This window comes from Spermophilus citellus (assembly GCF_964194105.1).
Source record: "Spermophilus citellus genome assembly, chromosome: 18".
Taxonomy (NCBI): Eukaryota; Metazoa; Chordata; class Mammalia; order Rodentia; family Sciuridae; genus Spermophilus; species Spermophilus citellus.
The window spans coordinates 51,327,371-51,343,544 of record NC_138200.1 but is presented as its reverse complement, the minus strand read 5'-3'; the positions used below and the strand labels follow the sequence as shown (position 1 = coordinate 51,343,544).

Sequence of the window (16,174 nt, the reverse complement as noted above, 5' to 3'; positions counted from 1 at the left end):
CCTATCCAAGTGCCTTGCTTAGTGCCTAGAGCAAGGGAAGCCCTAGATATATGTGGTGTGGAAGGGTTCAGTATTCAAGTGACAATTCTTAGAAAGCTAGCGTTTTACTTGAACTTAAAATTAGTCTTCACACTTGAATTGCAAATTGGTCCCTAATTAATATCTTCAGGGCAAAATCTATGTTTAACCTGGCTTGATGCTGAGACAGAGGTAGCAAAACCTTTTGAGGCAAGAGAGGAAACAGCATTAGTCACCAAGAACCTATTGTGTTCAGCAGGCTAGGGATCCAGAATTCAGACGCGACAGTGTGGGTCCTGGAGACTCTACTAATCCCGACCCCTCACTCTAGTCTGCTGTTCCTCAAAACTGGATTATTGCAGGGCGCCCCGTGCAGAAGCCCACACACTTTCCCATCTTGTCGGTCACTCTTGTCTTCATTCAGGTGGCACATCTCATCTTGGTCCTCACCGGTAAGTCCCGCAGCTACCTGTTGAGGACTCCACTTTCTCCAAAGGAGATATTGAGGCCCTAGGAAAGCAGTTCCTTGCTTCCTCGGCCCTCCTCGACCCTCCCTCGATTCCTCCAGGTCCCCACGACCGGTTTTCCGGAATCCCAGTTCCCGAGAGCCTGGACCGCTGGCGACCACCAGTGGCTCGGCCAGCGCGCGGCGCAGGTGAGGGCGGGGCTGGGGGCGGGGCCGAGAAGACGACGCCCCGCCCCTGAGGCCGAGGCGCGGCCCCTCAGCCTGCACCTCGCCTGGCCGCGGAGCGCCGCCGAGCGGCCAGCGGGCGGGCACTCGCTCCGCCCCCTCCCGGCCGGCGCGAGGCTCCCGCCTCCTTCCCTCTGCGCCCGCTCCCGCCTCCCTCCCTTTCCGCTGCCGAGGCGGCGGGAGCCGAGCCCGAGCGGACCGAGCCGCGGCCGCAGCGGGCGGCGGGCGCAGAGGCGGCGGCGGGGCGGGCCGCGGCGGGCAGTCGGGCGGCAGCGGCGGCGGCGGCGGCGATGCGGCGTCCCCGCTGAGCCCGCCCGCTCCTGGCGCCAGGGGCCCGCCGCGCGAGGCGGCCCGGGTCGGGCGGCAGCATGCGGAGCGGCGAGGAGCTGGACGGCTTCGAGGGCGAGGCCTCGAGCACCTCCATGATCTCGGGCGCCAGCAGTCCGTACCAGCCCACCACCGAGCCGGTGAGCCAGCGCCGCGGGCTGGCCGGCCTGCGCTGCGACCCCGACTACCTGCGCGGCACGCTCGGCCGCCTCAAGGTCGCCCAAGTGGTAGGTGCCGGGCGGGGCCCCAGGTGCGGGGCCGGCGGCCTAGCCTCGCGCCTTCCCTCCGCGCGCCCCGCTCCCACTCCCGCTGCGGGGGCGCAGGCCCCGCCGGCCTCCGCCGCGTCCCGGGGCCAGAGCCCCTGCTTCTGGTACCTCTCTCTCGGGCAGGGTTCCCAGGCCGTCCTCCCTTACCCCGTTCTTTGGCCCACGGCCAGAGCCTGCCCTCCCCAAACTGGTAGCCTCAGGTGTGTCGTCTACCTGCATACCTGTCCCCGGGCCTACCTGTCCACTCCCGCCTTCATTACTGGACTTGGTGATGTGTGGAGCCTGGCGCCAGGGATCTTGCGGTTTTCTGGCTTAGCAACCTGTGGCAGGTTTTAGGGGCCCCGTCCAGCCACCGTACGGTCTTTGCCTCGGCCTCTGGAGACTGAGGACTGCTGCTTGCTTTCTTCCCTGGCGCCTAGAAGGGTGCCTAGTGTATGGTGGACGCTCAGTAAATGTTTGTTGAATGGGAGGCATGTAGCCCAAATGCAGTGGAGAGCCTAGATCTGCCTGCTGTCTCCAGTTTCTACTGCAGAGGTTTGAGTCCTCTGCATCCCGGAATCCTCTGCCCAATACCGATGTCTGGCACTGACCAGTTGATACCCAGAGTTAATTCACTCCAGTAGGGCAGCCAGTTTTGGAGGTAACAGAAACAAGGAACTTTCTGTTGGACTTGTCCATAGTAGAACTCATTTCTCAGGGTCCTGATTTTTAGCCTCATGGTGTTCAGGGGATGGGTCGGTCAGTTCTGTTCCTGTTAGGGCTCTTTGGGCTGTTGCTTAGCTCAATTGTGGACAAGGCATACTGCAGCTTGAAAAACCTGTGTGTCCCACATACTCCTCTACACAGGTAGACCTCCCTAGCCTCAAAAGCCATTTGTATGGAACTGCAATGTATGAGTATTTCATTGCTTTAAGCATTGGTCCTCCTGTGCTTACTTACTTGGGTGCATACATAAACATTCTTTGGGAATAATATCGTTTGTGAACACCCTTTAAATAAAGGTCCCAGTGTGGGCTGGGGATGTGGCTCAAGCGGTAGCGCGCTCGCCTGGCATGCGTGCGGCCTGGGTTCGATCCTCAGCACCATATACAAATAAAGATGTGTCCGTGGAGAACTAAAAAATAAATATTAAAAAAAATTCTCTCTCTCCTCTCTCACTCTCTCTTTAAATAAAATAAAATAAAGGTCCCAGTGTTTGTAAATCACAGACTGTTTTATCTCTGTCATGGATGAGAGGCTTGTTCTGATGATTGCTGGGGGTATTTTTGAAGAATTTTAAAGAAAGATAAATGGAGTAGGTTATCTGTCTAGACTTTTAAACTGAACTTAATCTAGTAAACCAGAATGTTCTCAAAGGTATATTGGTTTTGTAGTTAGGTATCATTGCTGTTAGCAAAGAGAATGTAGGAGGTGGGGAGGAGCTATATAATCACTTTTAAAAGCAGCAGCTAGCCAGTGTTTGAATACAGTTCAGATAATCAGAAAGGGGCCCAGTAGGACTGAACTTGGACCTGGTTGGAATACAATACCTTGTCAAGTACCTTGCTTTGTTTACTCTGTGGGCCTTTGAAAGTAAATAGAACTTGCCACTGGAAAACTAACTTGCCACTCAACAGATCTAGTAAAATAATTGAAATTCAGTAGTTTGTACAGAGTGTGCATTATCAGCTCATTAGTGGGACATTTTACCTATGGCCAGGAATGGAAGTCAATGGTATTTATTTACCTTTCAGAAAAGTACTATTGTGGTTTTTGGGGCCTTAATCTGAAAGAACTTTGGGGCTCGGCCCCTAAAATCTCTCCTAATTCTGTAATTTGTCTGTTCTTTAGAATTTAAACATCAAGAGATAGCCAGCAGGCTGGGGTTGTGGCTCAGTGGTAAGGGTGCTCACCTAGCATGTATTCTATCCTCAGCACCACATAAAAATAAAATAAAGGTATTGTGTCCACCTACAACTAAATATATGTGTGTGCATGTGTGTGTGTGTGTGTGTGTGTATATATATATATATATATATATATATATATATATATGAAAGAGAGAGAGAGAGAGGGACTTACCTACTTGAAGGGTGTGTCTTGGTGGTCTTGGTGTACTTGGATGCTCAGCCTTGATAAAAATCTGGGTTTTTGTCTGGGTGTGCTGGTTTATGCCTGTAATCCCAGTGATTTGGGAGGCTGAGATAGAAGGATTACAGGTTCAGGGCCAGCCTCAGCAATTTAGCAAGACCCTGTCTCAAAAATAAAAAGGCCTGGGATGTAGCTCAGTGGTAAAGTGCCCCAAAGGTCAATCCTTGAGATTGAGAGTTTCTTGGAATCAGGGGCTTCATTTACCTTGACCTTCTGAATAATAATCTGCATTTTAATAAAATTCCCCAGGTGGTCAAACATGTGTGAGACTTACCTGTGTGTGTCATCTTAATGGTAAAAAAAAAAAAAAAAAAATCTCCCATAGCTGCTACAACCAGCTCTAACAGTACCACTCATAATAAAAGTCAACCATAAGCCCGAGGTTTGTTTGGAAAATGAGCCGGTACCTCTCTTGAAAGATTAAGAGAATGAGATAACATATAAAAATCAGCAGCTATCTCATTAGATACTTAATTGGTGTGTAATAAATGTTAACTGTCATTATTGCTGATTAATATTTTCTGTCTCTAAGGAAATGTAATTGAAGTGTTGCCCCTCCATCATAATTATATATTTTAATTAAATGTAGTTTACTTGCTGATGATTTAAATTTTTAAGTGGAATGTCATTTAATAGTAACACTAATCTGAATTATTATGAAAATTAATCAGTGCAATTGCATAGATTATATCTTTTCAGAACAAAACCCAGACTTATCTCTTATTGGGGACAATGTCAACAGTGTTTCTATCAAACAATAAATGTTCACATTTTGTAGAAAAAGTTGATTTGAACAATTGACTTACATTATCCCCATCCTCCTCAAGTGTGAATTCTGTGAGAGCATATTGGTTTTTAGCTCCCAGATGCCATTTAATGAAATATGTGTAGTGTATGTAGACCTTTTGCTTATTATTTTTTAATCAACGTGGTTGAAAGTAGAGTTTTGCTCTTGGGATGATATGGGCATACTATAGTATAGACTATGATGTAGGAACAGGCCTTGGATAGGACAAGACTTTTTAAATAGTGAAGTTGTCCAGATCAAGATATTTTTATGGTCGTTAGGCAGCCCAGTATCCTGTGGGTCAGTTTTTCCAGTGCTGGAGTGATAGACTTGATTAGAAGGGTTTTTACTTTCTTCATGGGCTATTCCTAAGCTTGTAGGTCCCTTGTGGTGCTGCGCTTCTCCACTGACTGAACTAGGGGATAGGCTTCTCAAAGACAAGTCCGTTCCAGAAAGACCCTTCAGAAACCTCTGGTTGCTTCATATCCCTTTATTGAGTCCCTCCATGCCCAATGCTTTGTTTAGGACTTTGTATAACATAAGATAGGTAATAGGAGATGTTAAATTAAAATTTTAGCTTTGTTAGCCAGGCATAGTGGCACATGCCTATAATTCCAGTGACTAGGGAAGCTGAGGCAGGAGTATCCCAAATTTGACAAATTTGAGGCCAGTCTCAGCCATTTAGTGAGGTCCTGTCTCAAAATAATAAAAAGAACTCGGGAAATAGTTCAGGGGTAAAGCTCCCCTGGGTTTAATCTCCACTACCCCCTACCTTCCCCAGTTTTTAAGCTCTATTGATTTTGAAATCTTAACCATATCACCTCTGACTTATTTGGGAATTTTAGGAAGTGTAAGAATTAGGAGGTTAAAATAAGATGCTTTCTTAGGTAGCTCAAAGGCAAATTGAGGTATTTGCATTTCAGGTTGGGTAATGGCATATCTTTTATTTGATGGGAATTTTGTCAGTTTTTCATCTCAAGACAGTCAATACAATTCTGACTGAAAATTGCTTTCTGGAGGATGTTCTGGGGTGGGACAGTATTAAAAAACAAAGGACAACAACAAAAACTCCAGATTGCATATTTACTAAAATCCATTGTGAACATAAATTAAGGGAACTACATGAAGTAAAAATAGCCACATTTACAAAGATGCAATTTTGTGTCCTGGCCATAGCCAAGGTGTAGAGCTCATCAGTCCCAAATTCTCTCAAATGTACAGTATCAGGTAATTAATAAATTTGTTGCTGCTAATGGATTTTGTTTATTAAGACATTATAACATTAAAGAAAGAAATCATCTCAGTATGACAGGCTCAAATGATCAGGACTTTGGAATTTTTTGTTTCCAAAGGCTCTGTGGCAAAGTCCTGTGACCATGATTTTCAAACTTTTTGCTATTAGACTGTATAGTAAATGTTCTCATGAACAGAGCCTGAATTCCCCTTTTGAACTGTTACTTACTTTTTTGTCATTATTAATTTTCAAGGAGTGCTTTTACTACATCAAAGGGCAATCCCCATCACATTCTTGAACATTAAAAAAAAAAATACTGCTAAGGGATTGGGAGATGTATAGTTCAGTAGTAGAGCATTTGTCTAGTATACTCATAGCTCTAGGTTTAATCCCTGAGATTGCAAAAAACAAAACCCAGGCTCTGGATGCTGAGGCAGGAGGATCGTGAGTTCAAACCCAGCGTCAGCAATGCAAGGCGCTAAGCAACGCTGTCTCTAAATAAAATACAAAAAAGGGCTACGGATGTGGCTCGGTGGTTAAGTGCCCCTGAGTTCAATCTCTGTTACCAAAAAATTGAACAAAATAAAACCCAGGTTTGGTTGATATTTTCTCCCACAACCTACCTTGAAGGGCTCAGTGTATGACTGGTCTCCCATATGGTTATCCATATATACAGATGACTGGGAAAGGGTGAACTCCGTTAAGTCCTTATAGTTCCCCCTGCCACAGGGCCTGTATTAGTCAGAGTTCTCTAGAAGGAAGAGAACCAACAGGAGATACATATATGTATATGTAAGAATGATTATAAAAGGGGATTTATTAGATTGGCTTATACAACCAGAAGCTGTATAGTACCACAATGGCCATCTGCAGGCTGGAGAGCTGTAGTAACCAGTAGCTGTGCAGTCCAATACACCAAAACCTCAGAACAAGAGGGATCAATGATGCTACCCTAGTCTGGGACCAAAGGCTTCTGGATACTTGCTGGAGAGTCACTGGCAGAGACCACTTTGGGAGAGTGAAGGAGCTGGAGTCTCATGTCCTCAGGCAATCCCTGAAGCAGTCAAAAACCTGTACACAAAGAAGAAAAGCTTGTATCTGTTATTACTTCCTTGTTCTTCCAACTTTTATTCCATCCAAGCCTCCAACCTGTTGTGCTGCCCACACACTTAGGGAGGGTCTCCACTTCAGTTTGCTATCCCACATCCCAATCATTCTTAGACACAAACTCAGGGACTCACCTGGAAGCCTCTTAATCTCAGGCATCTCTTAATCCAATCAAGTTGACAATTCAGATTAACCATTACAGGAACAAATTATTTTTTTCCTGACAGCTCTGGAGGAGCTTTTTCTTTTAATTTTTGTTTAATAGTTGTAGTCGGGCAGCATGCCTTTATTTGTTTAGTTTTTTATGTGGTGCTAAGGATCAAACCCAGTGCCTCACACACAGTAGGCAAGCATTCTACCACGGAGCTACAGCCTCAGCCCTTCTTTTTCTTTCTTTATTTGTATGGACACAATACCTTTATTTATTTATCTATTTTTATAGTGCTGGGAATGGAACTCAGGGCCTTGGCATGTGAGGCAAGCACTCTACCAACTGAGATATATCCCCAGCCCCCTTTATTTATTTTTATGTGGTGCTGAGGATGGAACCCAGAGCCTCATATGAACTGGGTGAGCACTCTGTCACTGAGCCACAACTCCAGCCCTTAAGGAACTTTTCTTGATTAGAAATTAGTGAGCATCTCTCCCAGGTCATGAACAGCAGAGGTTGCCAAGAGGCAAGGACAGGACTTGAGTGTGCCTCCTGAATCTTGGATGTTTCTCTCCTGCCAGAATGAATGAAGCCAGGGTTTGAGTGTGTCCCTCAGAGGTTAAGTTGGAACCTTAATTTCTCAGTGCAGCAGTGTCGGGAGGTGGGACGCAATGGGAATTGTCTAGGCCATGGGTATATAGCCCTCGTGGATGGATTAATGCCTTTCTCCTGTGAGTTCTCGCCCTTGCAGGACTGGATTCATTACTATGAGAATGGGTTGTTATGAAGCAAGTCTATTGCTCATGTTCTCTCTCTCCCCTGTACATGCTCCTTAGTCCTTCTGCTTTCCACCATAAGTTGAAGCAACACAAGGCCCTCACCAGAAGCTAAGCTGCTGTTGGAGCCAGGCTTTTGTTTTAGTCAGCTTTTTTGCTGCTGTGACTAAAAGGACCCAATCAGAACAACTTTAGAGGAGGAAAAGTTTTCTTAGGGGCTCACAGTTTCAGAGGTCTCAGTCCATAAACAGTAGGCTCCATTCCTTGGAGCTCGAGGTGAGGCAGGACATGATGGTGGAAGAGTGTGGCAGAGGGAAACAGCTCATATCATGATCAGGAAGCCGAGAGAGTCCTCTGTTTGCCAGAATCAAGTATATACCCCAAAGCCATGCCCTCAATGCCCATCTCCTCCAGCCAAACCCCTCCACTTCAGTTACCACCCAGTTAATCCCTATCAGGGAATTAATTCACTGATTAAGACTCACAAGCCAAATATACTCTGAATCTTCTTATATTGTCTCACACATGAGCTTTTGGGGATACCCCACATCTGAACCATAACACTCTTAGACTTCTCAGCCTCCAGAACTGTAAGCCAAAAGAAGCCTCTTTTCTTTATCAATTACCTCAGTCTCAGGTATTCTGTTGTTGACTAAAAGAAATGCTTACTTGAGTGCCTGAGAGAGACCTATTTCCAGCCTAGAAGTGGTACAGGATATACCTGAGCTGCACCATTCGCTTGGTTTACCCCATTAGGGCTGAGTGTTTATGACAATCACAGCTGATTTTTTTTAACCCCTCAGTGATCCTCCCAATGGTGTTAAAGTAACTTGCACATAGCAGCATTTTAGCCTTTAACAAACAGCTGCTACCACTGCCTCTTGTGTCCTTATTAAGTAGCTTTAAATCCTTTTGTAGGATGAGGTAGATTTCATTGGAAAAATAAAGTTATTTTTTATGGAATAGAGACAGAAGGCCTGTGACAGTGATCACAGATAATATATTTTTCTAAACAGTCCCAGTTTCCTATGTTTCTTCATCAGACTATGAATAAGAGTAGTCTTAAGTTTTAAAAAATTATTTTACTTTAATTTATGAAATTCAGACACTGTATTATAGCAATTCATGTAACACATACCTATGTATTTACAATGTGTCCTGATATTTTTATTTGGAAAAATAAGATTATTCCTTGGAGACAGGCTATATATACAAGAGAAGTAAAAAGCAGGGCAGGATGAGATGGGATTTGGATTCCTTAGCAATATGAGACTTCAGAAGGAAGAAGGATAGACTTCAGAAGGAGGAAGAACAGTAGAGAGCAAGGCAGCCCTGCCCAAGGGGGTGACTTCAGCATCCCGGGTGGCAGCAAAGAGCCAATTTAAACTCAGTATAGAGTGGTTCCGGGCTCAAGAGTGAGGCTACATCTGGTTGAAGAGGGGACAAATGAGTGGAAGGGTACAGAATTCAGAAAGTAGCACCTCCTTGGAGAAAAGATTGTGCTTTTTTAGCGTTTGAAACTGCCCTGTTTTAAAAACTTTACTGATGGGGAGGATTTTTGTGTGAAAAATTCTCCCTTCAAAAGGGGTTCAGCCTTCATCCCAGTGTGCCTTGAGTGTGGATTTGTTTTGCATACAATGAGAGGGTTTGGTCATTGGTTTTCAGAATGGGGTTCTCTGGGGTCATCCTTAGAATTTATTAAGGAAATTATGGGGGACTGAGATAGAATGAAGGACTGAGTACTAATTATATTTCAGAAACACTAATATAAACTATACTAAGCAAAATAAGGCAAATTTCTTTAACTAGAATTTTATTGTACTGATTATTCATATGGATCAGATGCTTTGTTTAACTTTTTTTTTTTTTCTTATGGTGCTGGGGATGGAACTCAGGGCCCCACACGTGGCATGGCAAGTGCTTTACCACGAGCTACATCCCCAACTCTTAGTATTGGTTAATGTTTTGATGAATATACTTCTACCTCAGTCTTGGCACTTGGGATTTATTTTTCCATCCTTCACCCTGTTCCTGAAGATGCCCACTTGGCTCTGTTCTTCAGGTACCTGCTTAAAGAGAGCCCTTCCCTATTGACTGTGTTTATGGCAGGACGCTTCTCCCACTCTTTGTCCTCCTGCGCTGCTTTATTACTCTTCATTGGTAAGTTCCATGAGAGCAGAGTCTTCCTGTTGAGTTTTCTGCTGTGTGCCCAGTGTCTAAAATAGTGCCCGGTACTAATAAGATGCTGAATAAACACTTGAATATGTGTTTGTTTTGATAAAAGAAAGAAAAAATAATAGATAATTAACACAATTTTGTGTGGCCAAGTTATTTGAAAACATGGAATTCATGGAAAAACAATATATATTTATAAACTAAAGGACTCTGTTTTAAGTGGAAAATATTGGGGAGAAAATATGGAAATAAAATGCTATCGTAATGACTTTTTCTGTTTTTAACTTTTTTTTTTTTTTTTAAAGAGTGTCTACTGCCACTGGGAAACAGAAGCTTTTGCTTAGGAGACAGATTTTTGTAAAAGTGGGGGGAAACCATAGGAAGCTTTGCCAAGCGTTTTGCTTAGAAAAGTGTAAAATGAAAACCAGGGATTCTATCATTATTGAAGCTGTCCGCTTTCTGATTAACATGTTCAGAGAAAGAAAGAGTTGATCCTCTCTGCCAAGCCAGTATATTTTGAGACCCCTTAGAGTAGTAGACAGTGTAAATGTAAAAAACTCCAGCTGGGGTTGGGGCCAAGGGTCATAGTGGCTGTTTTTACAAAGCTCTCTGATTTAAAGTAAAGACCATGGAGTGATCCCAATGAGGGCTGGAGAGGGTCCTAAGAAGTACTGTAGTCCAGAATTTTGACTTGGGGGCTGGGGTATAGCTCAGTGTTAGAGCACATGCCTAGTGTGCATAATGCCCTGGGTTCGCCCTGGAAAAAAAAATCTTGAATTTTGTTTCTGAAAATTTCATATGGCTGATTAAATTTGGGACTTAAATGAGTTAACAAACACTTAAAATGCTCAAAGTTAAATCGTGGAGAGTTCTGGATAATTTCTTTATTGCTACTGCGATTTGATGACGAGAGCAGTAGAAGCCTTCATTTTTGTGGTTTCCCATTTATTCCAGCACAGCTATGAAAAACAGTTTGAGGCTCAAAGATTTTTGTGCCAGGGCTGTGGGGGTCAGGGGAGGAAAAAGAAAAGAGAAGAAAAACCCAGGGATAGCAACTCTTCTAGTGGTAGTTGCTGATTTTTTGTTTGTTTGTTTGTTTTGTTTTGTTTTTGAGATAGGGTCTAAGTTGCCTGATTTAGTCTCAGACTCTGGAGCCTCTGGGTATCTGGGATTCTAGTCATATGTAACCACACCCAGTTTGGTGGATACTTCTTCATATAAATTTGAGTGCCAGGATCAGGTTAGGTGCTTAGCCAAAACTCAGGAGTAAGCTGCAGCCCCTGATTGCTGGTGGGGGAGAGAGACATGAGATGGACCTCCAGTTTGCCACCAGGGTATTGGGGTTGGAAGAATTATCAACCTTTGGGGCCTTTTCCTTTTTTTTTTTCCCCGTAATACTGGGGTTTGAACCCTTCTTAGAGCAGCTAATACAGAGTTTGGGTTTGTTTATTTCATTTTCATTTTTTGTGCATTTATTTTTGCTTGTGCTGGGGGTTGAACCCAGAGCTTCATATATGCTAGGCAAGCACTCTATATCCTCAGCCCTGGGTTTCTGAGTTTTAGAGGATAATTTTTAAAGGATAATGTCACGACTCATGCAAATATAAATGATTTTATTAATGAGGGAGCCAGTAAGATGTTACAAACTGGGCTGGGGTTGTACCTCAATGGTGGAGTGCTTGCCTCACATGCATGAGGCACTGGGTTCAATCTTCAGCACCACATAAAAATAAATAAGTAAAAGATGTGTGTGTGTGTGTGTGTGTGTGTGTGTGTGTGTGTGTGTGTGTATAATTATAAACCCTTCAAAGAAAAATTTTTAGAGTAGGTATGTATACATTCCATGAAATGGATTTCATGTGGATGCAGCTTTACTTTAGTGGGATCAATTCTGTTTCTCAGACAGAATTCATTTGCCTGTCTATGGACAGGAACCATTTGCACTGCTGTTAGTTATATACAGCTTAACAGTTGTAAAATAACTCAAAGATACGAAGAGTCCAAGTTCCATAGGATTAGAACTTGGAAAGTTAGTAACAAGGTCTAGTTTTCCATTGAAGTTACTCAGTAACCTTTTTGGTCCATTTCAGAATTGTTCAGTTTATCTTGAGATGGTGACTTCACAGGAAAGGGTTTGGGCAGATATTTATATCAAAGCCATACATGTCAGATTCTTCAAATTTCATTTATCTCCTTTTCTCCCTTTCCTCTGCTCTTGTAGCTTGAGGGTGATCCTTAAGTATCTGGGTTGCTGGATTAGCATCCTGTTTGGCCTTCTGGTCCTCACTCTAGATTTCTCTACTGTTTTTTGTTTTTGTTTTTCTATGGTTACTTTTCTTTCTTTCTTTTTTCTTTTTTTGTAGTTGTAGATAGTCATCATGCCTTTATTTTATTTATTTTTATGTGGTACTGAGGATTGAACCCAGTGCCTCACACATGCTAGGCAAGTGCTCTGCCACTGAGCCACAACCCGAGCCCCTCTGGTTATTTTTCTTAAGAAAAGTAGATCTTGACCATTTGCACATAGAACCATGCCCTTTAGGCCTCAGACTGGCTTTTAAGAGCCTCAAGTGAGGCCCAGAGGGTCAGGAGTACAGGTAGGAGGGTTACCTGCCAGCAGAGTGTTGGCGTGAGATTTAATGGAAGTTATCTAACCCAGACTAGAACTTGGTGAATATTAGCCATTACTGATTGCCAGTGCCTCCTGCCTTATCTGGCCAGGTTCTGGTCCAGTCAGTCTTCTTTTTAGGTTCTATCCAAATATATTTGCCCCCTTAGCCTGGCTGGAAACTTCTTCTTCCTCTGCAGTAGCAGACTGCTGCTGCAGGACTGCTCCACCCCCTGCTCAGCCAGGAGACACCCCAAGAATTGACTGGGTTGGGGTGAGGCAGAGGCCTTTGTTCCTCCCTCTTCCTGCTGGCCCTTCCTCACTGTTTATTCTTTGCCTTGATTCATGTCCTGTGATGTACTGTGATAGAGCACTAGCTTACATCACGTATGTCCTTCTGTCAAGACACTGGCTTTCTGAACACACTTGGATGATGGATCTCTGTTTTATTGTGATGAGTTTATACTTATTTACATAGCAGGACCCTATTTTCTTTTCAGTTGTGGATGGACATAATGCCTTTGTTTTATTTTATATTTATTTTTATGTGGTTCTGAGGATTGAACCTAGTGCCTCACATGTGCTAGGCAGTGCTCTACCACTGAGGCATGACTCCAACCCCGAGCACCTTATTTTCTTCTGTTCAGGGTCCATAGTGGTGAATTCTTGGATGTTTGGCAAGTATTTGCCAGCTCATACAAGTTTGGTCTGATGGATTGATAATTGGTACAAGTCCCAAGTCCAGGAAGAAAAGAAAAAGAGCTAATTCATGTTGAAGGTGACAGCATGATGGCAATCTATAATGGAAGTTCAATGTTTCTCAGTATAGTCAGAAACTCAGTATTTTGAGACCATCCACAAGTGTTTCTCCTTTGTCCTACTGGTGAGAAATCCGACCATGCCGTAGTCTTGGCTGGGCACAAGATCATGAGCCACCACACACCTTGTAGATTCAAACAGCAATCCTTTATTCCCGAACTCACACCGGCCTCTACAAACACGTTCTCCTGAAATCCAAGTTCTGCTGCCGTCCAGTTCACCTACTCCACGAGGCTTTCTTTTCCAATACTTTTGAATCTCATGAGAACTCATAGAACTCATCGGGAACAAGCAGCAGGAACACCCTAATCCCAGCAGCAATAATCTTCAACCTCCAACTTCCCTAAAACCCCTATTGTCTTAAACCGGGAACGCCCTAAACCCAAGGACCGGGATACTTCCTCAAACCTGATCAGCTCTAAACCCAGATCCGCCTTGGTCCTTGAGCAAGGTCACCTTACATGCAATGTCAACAGCGAAATCCATTTAACATGGGGTACACTAGCAAGGAAATTTTGATGCGTCATTCCTACTTGGCAATGGCCCTCAGCACGACCATTAGAGAAGTTGTAACTTGCCAGTGGCAATCCAGTTTGTTGGTGGTCCTGGAACCTGAATCTTGGGCTGGTGTTCTTTCCTTTGGCCTGGGGTACAGGTTTGATCCTTTCCTTATTGTGAAGCCAGATATGGGACTGTAGTAATTAGATTTCTGTTACTGTGACAACATATCTGAGAAAAATTAAAAGGAAAAAAGATTTATTTTGGTTCATAGTTTCAGTTCATGGTTACTCAACCTTATCTTTGGGCCTCTGGCAAGGCAGAACATATGGCAGTGAGTACATGGTGGAGCAAAGCTGCTCACCTCATGGCAGCAGCAGAGAGGGAGAGAGGGAGAGGGAGAGGGAGAGGGAGAGGGAGAGAGAGAGAGAGAGAGAGAGAGAGAGAGAGAAGGGAAAAGGAGGGAAGAAGGGGTCAGTCTGGTATTCCTTTCAAAGGCATACCCCCAGTGACCTACTTCCTTCACCTAAGCCGCACCTCTTAGTTTCAGCTACCTCCCAATAGCACCACCATCTGGGAACCACTGGGAACATTCAGATCCAAACTATAACAGGGACAGTTTATGAATTTTCATCATATTTCTGTCTTTTCTTTCTTTTTTTTTTTTGGTGGTCTCACACATGCTTGGCAAGCACTCTACCACTAAGTTACATCCCCTAACCCCTTGATAATCTTTCTTATTCATTATGTGATTATGGGGGAGATTAATGAATTGTGAAGAGCCTTAGGCATTTTTAGGATAGTAGCTTAGGAAAGAAACACTATATATGACAAATCAAGTCTTCATCTTTGCTCTTCTGTTTAAAGGACTCCAGTCTAGGCAAATTGCCTGAGTGAATATACTGGACCAGGCAGCTGGGGAGGAGCCCCAGACTTGGATTTAAGAGACCCTTCTTTTTTTATATATATTTATTTTTTAGTTATAGGTGGACACAATATCTTTATTTTATTTTTATGTGGTGCTGAGGATCAAACCCAGAGCCTCACACATGCCAAGCAAGCGCGCTACCACTTAAGCCACATCCGAGCCCCTAAGAGACCCTTCTTGTTGATAGATGTACTTTTGCTTTTTAGTTCCTTAATTTTTATGCTAGTGAAGTGAGATCAGGATAATTTGTCAGCATATTTGTCTATATTCTTTGTAGAGTGTGGTTTTGGAGCTGAAACTGGGCAAAAAGGTCCCCACTGTCACAGGTAAGTCATTCTGCATTGCATGATGGTGTATGTGGTACTGAAGTGGCAGGGATGGTGAGTGTGTTCCTGGTATTTGGCTCCAAGGCTTTGGTAAGGTTGCCTGGCAGATGCTGTGTATGCCTGCACTTCACTTCCATCATCTTTGTTGGATGCTTTGGAAAAGCTTCAGCTTTAGAGGCCCAGGAGTTGTCAAGCTAGTTAGATGAATGAAGTTGCCAGGCTGAATGAAGCCCAAGGGGAGCCCTGCAGGGCCAGTGGTTTGTAGAACATTGTGTCTAGCTCCATGGAGTTCTGAAGGCTGCTTGCATTTTTTTTTTCAAGCAATTATAAAATCTATTATTGTGTCTCAGGACCAGATTGGTATAAATGAAAACAAAGTTAAATTTGGAAAAAAAAATGTAGCTGTATACAATTGTAAACCACTACTTTTCTTTCTTTTTTTTTTTTTTAATACTGGGGATTGAACCCAGGGTAATTACCGCTGAGCTATGTGCCCAGCTCTTTTTATGTTTATGTGTATGACCCTGGGACAGGGTCTTGGTTGCTTAAGTCCTTGCTGAGTTGTTGAGGCTGCCCTGGAACTTGCTATCCTTCTGCCTCAGTCTTCTGAACAGCTGGGATTATAGGACTGTGGCATTGTGCCCTGCAACAATAAACTTCTTAATACTTAACACACAGATCATTTAGACCTTCCAAGTACAGAATTTAGTCAGATTGATTAAATGATCTTCTTTTCAAAGAAGAACAAAGAGGGGCTGGGGTTGTGGCTCAATGGTAGAGCGCTCGCCTAGCACATGTGAGGCACTGGGTTCAATCCTCAGCACCACATAAAAATAAATAAAATAAAGGTATGGTTTCCATCTACAACTAAAAAATATTTTAAAAAAGAAGAAGAACAAAGAAAGTTCCCCAACATCCTTCTGTAAGTCACTATAGTCTAAGGCCACTTTGCACAGTTGGACAGGTTGTGTACTGCACAATTAGTCTAGTTGAGAGGATGAGGGAGGCTGAGATCCAACTTGAATGCTCTGTTTGTCCAGTTATATGTCCCAGGTCTGGAGTATCCGCTGGGAGGAAAGGTTGTCTATTCTCAATTTGTCAGCTCAGAGGGGGTTGCCATTTTAAATTTGCTATCCTCTGGTCAAGCTAAGCTCCCATCCAGACCAGGATCTCTTCTGAATTGGCACAAAAGTACTATATGGAATGGCTTATGTTATTTTTTTAATTTTTAATTTTTATCTTTTGATAGTGCTAGATGATCAAACCCAGGGTCTTTGGAATACTAGGCAAATGCTCTCCCAGTAGCTTATGTCTTGATTATTTAATTGGGACA

General features: G+C 43.6%; 1 protein-coding gene across 1 annotated transcript in view; it reads left to right on the top strand.

Moving 5' to 3' along the window:
* The first annotated feature begins 898 nt into the window (after positions 1-898).
* The window catches only part of CMTM4 (CKLF like MARVEL transmembrane domain containing 4), a 68,208-nt gene continuing 52,932 nt past the window's right edge, over positions 899-16,174 (top strand). Inside the window, exon 1 of the mRNA XM_081274385.1 lies at positions 899-1,263. Coding sequence (XP_081130511.1) covers positions 1,078-1,263 — 186 coding nt within the window. The 5' untranslated portion in view covers positions 899-1,077. The remainder of the gene's footprint in view (positions 1,264-16,174) is intronic.